The 10,480-nt window shown below is 43.1% G+C and overlaps 2 protein-coding genes across 2 annotated transcripts; both read left to right on the forward strand.

Annotated features, from left to right (window-relative positions):
• Window positions 1-214: 214 nt before the first annotated feature.
• LOC123113358 (solute carrier family 25 member 44) lies at window positions 215-4,481 on the forward strand. The gene is made up of 6 exons (XM_044534570.1): window positions 215-529; window positions 799-1,180; window positions 1,291-1,487; window positions 2,164-2,305; window positions 3,183-3,330; window positions 4,047-4,481. Exons 1-6 carry the CDS (start codon window positions 462-464, stop codon window positions 4,076-4,078), a joined length of 969 nt encoding a protein of 322 aa, XP_044390505.1. The 5' UTR covers window positions 215-461; the 3' UTR covers window positions 4,079-4,481.
• An 805-nt stretch (window positions 4,482-5,286) lies between these two features.
• LOC123113357 (cleavage stimulation factor subunit 50) lies at window positions 5,287-9,847 on the forward strand. The gene is made up of 13 exons (XM_044534569.1): window positions 5,287-5,589; window positions 5,673-5,797; window positions 5,893-5,962; window positions 6,340-6,423; window positions 6,512-6,598; window positions 7,099-7,169; window positions 7,320-7,371; window positions 7,461-7,518; window positions 7,995-8,089; window positions 8,190-8,344; window positions 9,055-9,163; window positions 9,372-9,428; window positions 9,520-9,847. The coding sequence occupies exons 1-13, from the start codon at window positions 5,419-5,421 to the stop codon at window positions 9,664-9,666; spliced, it is 1,281 nt and encodes a 426-aa protein (XP_044390504.1). The 5' UTR covers window positions 5,287-5,418; the 3' UTR covers window positions 9,667-9,847.
• The last annotated feature ends 633 nt before the right edge of the window (window positions 9,848-10,480 follow it).

Consider the following 10,480-nt stretch of genomic DNA (forward strand, 5'->3'; position numbering starts at 1 on the left):
TCACTAGGGTTTTTTAAAATTTCCGTTTAACTTTCAATCTGATAGCCACGCCGGTGCTAAACGAGCATAATAACGTGGCAACGACCACGCCGCACATCTCCCAAGAAAAAAATAGCGAAGCAAACGGGCTTCGACGACGGAGCCCAACAACGACCACGCGGTTTTGCTTTGGGCTCAAGAAAGAAAAGTTTGGGCAAAACTGGCGACGCGACCCAAGAGTACTGACCCGGGACGCCATTGACGCCTCCGAGCCAGAGGAGGCGAGGAACACATGCTCCCTTTCCTCCCCGCTGAAGAGTAGCTGCAGTTGTTGCCAAGACCACCACGGAAGCGGAAGCGGAAGCGCACGCCAGCGCACCCCCAGCCGGACCATTCTCGCCGAGCCCTCGCCCTCCCCCGGCCGCGGCGGCGGCGCCCCTCCTCCCCGCTCGCGCCTCCGGGGATCGCGGGATTGGGCGGCGATGGACACCTCTACTAGGGCGGCCAAGATCCCCTCCCTCCCCCAACAGACGGAGATCAACTGGGACAAGTAAGCCCCCGCCTCCTCTCCCCCCGCCGTTCCCCGGCAATTCACCCCGTCCCGTGCGCTCCCGAGTATCTAGTCTAGTTGTTAATCTCCCCGCCTCCCCCCGTCCGCAATTCGGAACTGGCATTAGAAGAAATTTCGATTTAGGAACTTGCCGTGGCTGCTGTTGTTGCCGGATGATGTGCGATTTAGGAAGCTGTGGTGAATTAGGGCTTCTAGGTAGCTCTCTGGCTGGTATATTGTTCTGAAACTGCGGTGTGTACATGTTGCAGCCTCGACATGACCAAGCTCTATGTGGTGGGGGCCGGCATGTTCAGCTGCGTGACCGTGGCGCTGTACCCAGTCTCCGTGATCAAGACCCGGATGCAGGTTGCCTCCGGGGAGGCCATGAGGAGGAACGCCCTGGCCACCTTCAAGAACATCCTCAAGGTGGATGGGGTGCCTGGGCTCTACCGGGGGTTTGGGACCGTCATCACTGGGGCTATCCCGGCTAGGATTATCTTCCTCACGGCGCTCGAGAAGACAAAGGCGACCTCGCTTAAGCTTGTCGAGCCACTTCAGCTGTCAGAGTCGATGGAGGCTGCCCTTGCTAATGGTCTTGGTGGTTTGACGGCGTCTCTGTGCTCGCAGGCCGTGTTTGTGCCCATTGATGTGGTATGCTTACTATTAGCCATTTCCAGTTTCCATGCTGCTGCAAAGAGTTGTGCTATGTTTGCCAGATTAGGCAAATCCATTTATCATGTTTCTGTTGGCCTGTATCTCAGGTTAGCCAGAAATTGATGGTTCAAGGATATTCTGGTCATGTCAGATATAAGGGTGGAATAGATGTTGTTCAAAAGATTATGAAGTCTGATGGGCCACGGGGATTGTACAGAGGATTTGGCCTGTCTGTTATGACGTATGCACCGTCAAGCGCTGTTTGGTGGGCAAGCTATGGGTTCAGCCAGCGTATGATTTGGAGGTTAGTGATGGTCTAATATCGCTATGTTTGTCTCTCTTAGCCTCTATGATATTTAAATTCATGGATTTCTTAAGTTAAACAAAAGAAGAAAAAGCTAACTGTATGTATGTATGTATATATATATATTGGCAATTTCGATCTCTGTAATTAAGTAATTATGCAACCTTTTTAAAACCGCTCCTTTGATGGTGACAGACTATTTTGATCACATATCTATCTTTTGCTTTCCTGTTGTAATGCCTACCATGGTCCAGTAATCCCAAAGTATGGTTTTATTTACAATGATCTTTTTTGGGAAAACCATGATCTTACTTTGGTGCGTTCTTGTTGATTTGCTTCGGTAATCTTTTCATATTGTTCTGTCTTCCTATAGGTAGAAACAGTAACCATGATCAAGTGGTTTGGTTTATATAAATACTTCTCTGGCACTAGGTAATCAGGAATCTTATTAGCAGCCTTGATAATGATGACACACTAAGCCATAATATGGTCTGCACAACTTGATGGGAAATACATAGTAATATGCTCTTAAGGGCCAGTAGAGAAGTTAGTATTGGGGAGTTCTTTCTTAATTCTTGGTGATAGAATCAAAATGTTAAGAATTGAAATAAAGTTATTTATCTTGTTAGCATAGCTACCTGAGAGTTCACTGCTGTTGTTCTGCTTGTGTAAACAGTGCTCTTGGCCATTTGAATGATAAAGAAGATACTCCTAGTCAGTTGAAAATAGTTGGTGTTCAAGCAACAGGGGGAATGATTGCTGGGGCAGTGACCTCTTGTGTTTCAACTCCTCTAGATACAATCAAAACCAGGCTGCAGGTGACATTTATGTTTCTGATTATTTTGCTTATTTCTGCCTAATTGGGTTTGAACAAACTTCATTTTTCAGGACTACCCTTGTAACTAGTGCTTATTAAGTTTCACTCTGATGCCATTAAGATGCCTATAACATGACTCCATTATCAGAATATCAATTACAATTATTAAGTAAGGTTTAGGAGCATGGACATTTTGTCTTGAAGTTCATTGATGTCCATCTCAAAACATGCTTTTGTCTTGGATAATATCTACTCCCTCCGTTCCTAAATATTTCTCCATTTGAAATCTCTAAAAAGACAAATATTTAGGAACGGAGGGAGTAATAGCATGAGACTGAGGAGGTAGAATTCAGGAACACAGTCTTTATTAATCAAGATATATTTCTTCTCTCAATAGCGATCATTGATTCATTGGAAAGGCAAGCCACTGTAAATGAATACTTGTATTAAATCTTAAAATAGTTATTAATGAGTAGCATAAATGCGGCAATGTCGAAGTGGCTTATAAGTTTTTCAAGGATATGGCGTGCACTTTATGGACACACTTAACAGCTTTCTTAACATTACATGTTTCATCTGTATTGATAGTGTAGACTGTAGAGTGTAGACTTCTACTCCCTCCGTCCGAAAAAGCTTGGGACAAGCTTTTTCGGACGGAGGGAGTAGTTCGTTACAATATCACTTCTAGACTGTAGTGTTCAACCCCTAGTGTTCAATTTTTTCTGGGGCTGCTTTAAGAAAATGCTCTGTACAGCAGATGTTTTCTTTATGTCATCAAGAATTTGCATTTTTTTTTTCTATTTCTTAACTGTGACATGTATCCTGCGAATTATGGTTTTATATCAGCCAAATTAATATTTTTCTGTTATTTCATCTAGGTTAATCAAAACAAGCCAAAAGCCAGTGAAGTAGTTAGAAGATTGATCGCTGAAGATGGATGGAAGGGTTTCTACAGAGGATTAGGTCCAAGATTTTTCAGCTCATCTGCTTGGGGTACATCAATGATTGTATGCTACGAATACTTAAGTATGGCCATCCTCCTTTCCAAGTCTTATATGCTTTTTTTGTATATTCATCACATGTAATGCTATTTGGAAGCATACAAAATTGCATATAATAAATACACTCTCACAGTTAATTACATACTAGAGCATTTCTCATCTAGACTAGGGGTGTGGTGGCATTGTGGTCACTTGTTATCATTTGTCTATATCTCTTGTAGGCTATAACATAACTCCCATATGCAATATAATCACACTTGAGTACAATCTGAAACTGTGGAACTTGTATGCCTGTAAGGTTACCTTACATTAAAGCTAGCACATTATGGATGTGTATTCATGGTGCACTTCCGTATATGGCAGGAGTATTGTGGCATATACGAATAACAAACGCAATCTAGTGGAATATCTGTGCTTTGCGCCAACATAGTGTTCATTAAAAAGTTCTCCATGAATGAAGAGCATTTGTTTTATGAAATTTGATTATTTGAACTTCCAGTAAAAGCCCATTTCAGGAAAGGGGGTTGTTTGTAGTTGTATATTCAAACATGCACGCTCTATACGATATTCCTTTTTTCTAATGCTCTACTTTCATTTACTCCCTCTGTTCCATAATACTTCTTGTCGTTTTATTTAGATGACACCAGGTTTTAAATTTCTCAAAACTTTCTCATCTGATCTGAAACTATGCTTTGTTCTCTCTATCCCTAACGATTGCTTCCTTCTGGTTTTTCCTCGCAGAGCGCGTATGTGCTAAAGTTGAAGAGGCCTGAGTCGCCGGACATCTCCTTATTTGGTTCCTGCAAAAACGCTGGAATTTTTGTTGGTGCAACAATACTACAAGAAGGCATCAGTGACACCCACCTGAAGCTGTGTTTCTCGCTGACTTGATAGCTAGACAGTGGTTCTTACAAACTTTGGTGCCCCTGGAGGGTAGTAATATTTTTTTGGCGGAATATTTGAGGCTGGTATTAGCTAGCTGCCTCTAGTGACAGCTATGGATTAGGCAGAATGCTCATATAAACCCAGAGATCAGATGTATTCAATTTCTATTCTTTTGAACTCCAAGGCTTTGTTATGGCGAGTCTGGTCGATTGGGACCAGTTGTAATGACACGTGAGGGGCAAGCTTCGCATTTGCTCGTTTCTCTGCTAAAATTTGTTTTTCCTTGTCAAACACAGGCAGCAGCGCATTGTCTGATCCCTTCACAGTGTTTTTTTCCCTGTTTGTGTGATAAAAGTATAGTTTAATTAACACATATCATCTTGCCAGTGCCTGGTCCTCGCATCAAATGTTCTAGAGTAGAGTAGATTTCGCAGAATGAAAGACGAACAAGGAGAAGGCAACGACTACGGGCTGTTTTTGGATGATTGAATGGGTACCAATTTATTGGCATGCCATAGGCAGGCAAAGATGCTGCTTCAACGATTTATAGATCTTGTGTCAAGGGGCGAGTAATGGCGTTTGCTGGTGTCGCTTTCCTTTACTATTGGTTCAGTGCATTTTTCAATCTCCGGCGTGCAGAATTTCAATCGGAGGAAGACGAAGACTAGTATGCTTTTGAATGTAAATTTATTTTTACTGGTTATTTTATGTTCAGTTGTCAACCTATTGACTTCTCTTTTTCTCAATATCAATCAGATCTAAGATGCTGTTTGGATGCCTTTATTCAAAAGTTTTTCTTATTGGCATTGGCATGCCAATGCTTCTATGCCCATCCTAGTTCATGTTTCTAGCCAATGTCGGTCAATACATCGACAAGCAAAAAGCTCCATCAAAACTTTAGCTAGCCAACTTATTTGGTAGCGCAAAGCTAAGGCTGGTCTGCCCAAAGAAGAAGAGCTTCAGAATCGGCGTCTCCACAGATTACATTCATCTAATTATCTTCCTGGAAGTTTGCAGTTCGGTGAGATCGACTCCGATGTTGTAGTTCTGCTTCCACTGCCCAGATACTGACAACGTATTTTTCACCTTCGTTCAGAGGTTCACTCACTCTGCTGCGAGAACACTGAACACATTTGCTCTGAAGCGGCAGAGCTTGAGTCCACTTTCCACTCCATTTCAGTTGGCCCACGGGAGGACGGAGGGGAGGAAGGTCGACGGGGGCCGAGAGATGGACGCGGCGGTGCAGGAGGCGAAGCTGCTGCGGCAGGTGAACGCCCTCATCGTGGCGCACCTCCGCGACCAGAACCTCACGCAGGCCGCCACCGCCGTCGCCGCCGCCACCATGACCCCCAAGGCCGACGCCTCCGCCCCCAACCACCTCCTCCGCCTCGTCGCCAAGGTATATATAAATATAACTCCCCTCCCTATGCCCCCCTCGCCTAGGGTTCCGGCGTAAACCCTCGCTGCTGTCGGCTCATGCAGGGCCTCGCGGCCGAGCGGGAGGAGGAGGCTAGGGGAGGCGGATATCCCGCCGCGTTTGACCCCGCCGCGGTCGCTGCGGGCGGCGGGCTGGCGCGCCCTCTCGGCACCAATGCCGTGGATTTCAGGTGAAACCCAGGATTTCTCCTCGTGGTTCTGGCATTTGACAAATTAACTGTGTGTAGTGTAGTGTATATGGATTTGATTGTGAAGCTTACTGCAGTGTGCAGAATGTTAGGGGCCCGTCCAAGACTTTCCCCAAGCATGAAACCAGGCACATCTCCGATCATAAGGTGGGCATGGTTCTACTCTTCCCTTTGCTCGATGTTACCATATGAATTCACTTTTACTCCATTTCCTGCTGTGATGTTTATGAGATATCTGAACTAAATCTGGATTCAACTGAGGAACGGTATTTTCTAAACCCGAGCAGAGATGTTACTTATACAAGGATATTATAAGCAACAGCAAGCAGTTTACATGGCTCACAGATCGAATGGATAATTAATCAGCATACAATCGTCACCATTTACACGCTTTGCACCTCCCATGGTGCCTTCATAGTCACCCAACTTGTAATTTTGTTGGTCCTGTTAATTAAGGTGTGACAGACCAGTTGGCAAGAAATATCTTATATACTTTTTCGGTGGTTTACTCTTATTTTGTGCAGAATGTTGCCAGATGTGCAAAATTTAGTCCTGATGGGAAATATTTTGCAACTGGAAGTGGGGACACATCCATTAAGTTCTTTGAGGTGAGCTTGAATTATCATTCCATCGCTGCGTGCAGGATGTGCTTTGTTAGGTTCTAGTTCTTGCTCAATGTACGACTTCCACTTGCAGGTATCGAAAATTAAGCAGACGATGTTAGGAGACTCCAAAGAAGGCTCTGGCCGGCCTGTGGTCCGTACATTTTATGACCATGTGCAGGTTAGTATTTTACTGTTTAGGTCCTTGAGTCTCTTCTCATCCTGTTTTGGAATAGCTTCCTGTTAAGACTTCTTCTATTCACCATTCGGTAGTTGCTTACCCAACTTCTTGTACATAGCACTGACAAGGTAGCACTGACAAGGTATCTAGCTTTGTAACTAGTATTCCAGGTAGTTACTTCTTCACCTTCTATATCTTGAATTGCCACCATAGGGTATTGAACATTGTAACTGGTTATTAGTAACTGTTTCATTTGCTCCATTCATCCATTGTTCTGCTTATTTATCTTTAATTGCTTGAATTACCTCCATGCCTTCTTTTAGCAAGTAAACATCTTTATATTTGTAGGGCGCCAATGTGGCTGCCTAGTGCCTAGTGCTGAAGTACATGGTTGTGGTTGAATTCATGGATTCAAGCCCCCATTATCCTTCTATAATTAAAGATTTGTAGTTCCTCCTATGTACGCTAGTTGTTTTTGTAACATGTTTAATTTCTTGCAGCCCATCAATGATCTGGATTTCCATCCTATTAGCCCAATACTGATATCTGGAGCAAAAGATAATACGATAAAGTATGCTTATCATTGCTTCCTGCCTTCCTTGTTGTTTGTTATGCAGTTTGAGGAGTTCATACATAGATTAAGCATAATTGGTCTGTTTACATATAATTACGATATATCTGTTGAGTTGTATGTCCTTTGAACTTGAAACTTGCCTGACAGGTTCTTTGACTTCTCCAAAACTGCTGCAAGAAAAGCATTCAGAGTTATTCAGGTAGTAAAATGCTTAGTAACTGTATGTACTCTAAATGGCATGTTTGTGGTGCCTAAATAATTTCTCTCTCCCAATATTTACTTGAACAGGATACTCATAATGTTAGGTCTGTATGTTTTCATCCTTGCGGGGATTACATTTTAGCAGGTACTATGCTCCTTTCTGTTATTAGGCTTTTGATCCTTTCTGTAATTAGACTTTTACCTGTAGCCTCTAGCTTTTTGTTTTACACGATTATCAATTCTGATATTGCTTGGTTAGAGTTAAGAGTAGACTTATTTATAATGCATTTTAAAGAAACAATCATGTATAGTAGGCATTATTATATATATTTTCATGATACACTCATGGTGTCCATACTCTACGTGGTTGCAGAATAATTACTCGCTAATGTGTTCTAGGTATGGCTTAATATATCTAACTGAGAATATTTGGCGTCTGGCCTCTAAGGATTTGAGTTTTGTTCCAGAATCAGACTGCCGATTTCAATAATTTTTGGCATTGCTTATTTGTCAAATACCGACTAGTTTCGCGCGAGTTCAATTAGAGGCCCACATTGCCATATTAATCTATTTAATATGCAATCCTTGGAAGCAGCTGACTTGGATACAAAATATTTTCAGGGACTGATCACCCAGTAGCTCATCTCTATGATGTAAACACTTTCACATGCTTCTTATCCGCAAATCCGCAGGACTCTAGTGCTGCTATCAACCAGGTATTTTCTTACTTTTGCTTCACAAGCTTTGTCCTACAGTGGTTATAATCTTCATGAAAGGCACACCATTGCCACCCTATATATACTTTGTGGGTGTCAGGTGCGTTACTCGGGTACTGGGAGCATGTATGTGACTGCTTCTAAGGATGGTTCTCTGCGCATCTGGGATGGAGTATCTGCTGAATGTGTTCGTCCCATAATTGGAGCACATGGATCTGTAGAAGCTACGAGTGCAATTTTCACCAAAGATGAGAGGTTAGCAAGTGCCGGCATGTGTAAAATGCTTTTGGGGAAAAAAGATATGTGAATAAATAGTCTTAACATCATAATGTTTCAGCATTGTGTTGAGAATCTACCTTTTTTTCCATACGATCCCCAAAGGATCAGGTTAACAACAAACTGCATCCAGCACCCAGGTGCAAAAACAAAAGGAAAAAAAACAGGTTTGTCCTAGCATCCAGGTGTTGAGAATCTACCTGTAAGTCTGTAACAAACCAACCCGATTTGTCCTAGTAATAATGGATCAGTTCCAAGTGGTTAGTTGCCGTACCATTAGAGTTGCATACAATCCTTAGGGAATCATCTGTTTTAGGCTAAACCAGGACAGCAGTGATGTGCCATGGTTACTTGGCAGGGATGGACATACCTGAGCAATGAGGTGTCACACGACTATCGTGAGGTGAATCCGACGGTCACACATCAGAGAAAGAGGACCAAACCTGGTCACTCTAGTGTGGATGCAAATGCAAAGCATTTCTCTGTTGTGCAGAAAGGCTTTGTTTTATGGTTACAATGTGCAACTTTGCGTGTACTTGCAAATACGATTGAATAATGAAGCTGTTATAATGAATATATACTAACTGAAGGACTTGGTCACCCATTTCGAGTTATTATATTCCTGGATTTGAGAAAAGTTTGTGCTTGTATCCTGGCTATCTCTTATGAAGCCAAAAACGTTCTTTCAGGTACATCCTATCCAGTGGGAAGGATTCGTGTATAAAGTTATGGGAAGTTGGCACCGGAAGACTTGTGAAGCAATATCCAGGTGCTGTTAATACGCAATTCCGGTGCCAGGTTAGTAGTAAGATTCTGTACAATTATCCTTTCCTTTCTTTCTGATTTACATACTAACACATTTGGTCGTACACGCTCTTCTGGCACCAATGGTAGCTAAGTATCTCAGTTTGTCAGCCTAGTCCATATGAAATAGATTGTAGCTTTGAGCTTGTAACTAATTGTACAACCAACTTCATTGTTGCAATAAATTGATTTTGTTGTTTAGGCTGTCTTCAACGAAACTGAGGAGTTTGTACTATCAACCGACGAGCAAAACAACGAGGTGAATTTCCAATTCAGACTAGTAATACCTGTGTTTCAGAAGGGAAAAGCCCCTCAGCACACGCCTCACTGTAATACTGCCTGGTCTTCAGGTTGTCATCTGGGACGCACTTACTTCCGAAAGGGTGTCAAGATTGCCCTCTGGCCATACCGGCGCCCCTAGGTGGCTGGAGCACTCCCCTGTAGAGCCAGTGTTTGTTACATGCGGAAACGATCGATCCGTCAGATTCTGGAAATAAACGGCATAGATTCAATTCAACTCTAGCGTTCAAATCATGAAGTTTGTTGTATCATGGAGTACTCCAGGGTAAAAGAAAGGAATACTTGTAACTGTAGTGGCTGTACTTATACATGCTGTTGAAGCTTTGACATTGTACCAAACTTGGTAGAGTAAGATTTTTTTTTGTCTGTTATGGCATTGATGATTGTGAAAGAGAAAAATCCATCAACAGTCACTGAACTTGTTCAACATTTTTCAAATAATTGTTCAACATTTTTTATATACATGTTAAACATTTTGCAAATACTTGTTTAACATTTTTTATACATAATCAACATTTTTATATACATGATCAATAATTTTTCAAATACTTGTTGAACATTTTTTATATACTTGTTCAATATTTTTTCAAATACTTGTTCAATATTTTTTCAAATACTTGTACAGCCCAGCACAGAAGTTACGACATCCAGAGCTTAATCGAGCGGCGTCCATGGCGTCCACAATTCCGCCGTGGTCTGAAATCCCGAAATCCCACAGGACATCCTAGGCCTCGTCATGGACCGCCTCTACTCCTCCCCTGCCCAGACACGCTTCTCCGCGGCGTGGTCTAAAATCTTGCTCGCCGTCCCTGTCGCCGCCGCCAACCGCCGTGGCTTCCAGCACGTGTGTCGCCGTACCCGGCACTCGGCCGCTGCCGGCCGCGCCCGCTTCCGCGCCGTGTGTCGCTCATGGCATCTGGCTATGCGCCGACATGTTCCGAGGACACCTGGGGCGTCGCCATGGATCGTCATGTCAGACGGCTCGTTCTTCACACCCTCCGACGGCGGCTG

The sequence above is a fragment of the Triticum aestivum genome, chromosome 5B (genome assembly GCF_018294505.1).
Source record: "Triticum aestivum cultivar Chinese Spring chromosome 5B, IWGSC CS RefSeq v2.1, whole genome shotgun sequence".
NCBI lineage: Eukaryota > Viridiplantae > Streptophyta > Magnoliopsida > Poales > Poaceae > Triticum > Triticum aestivum.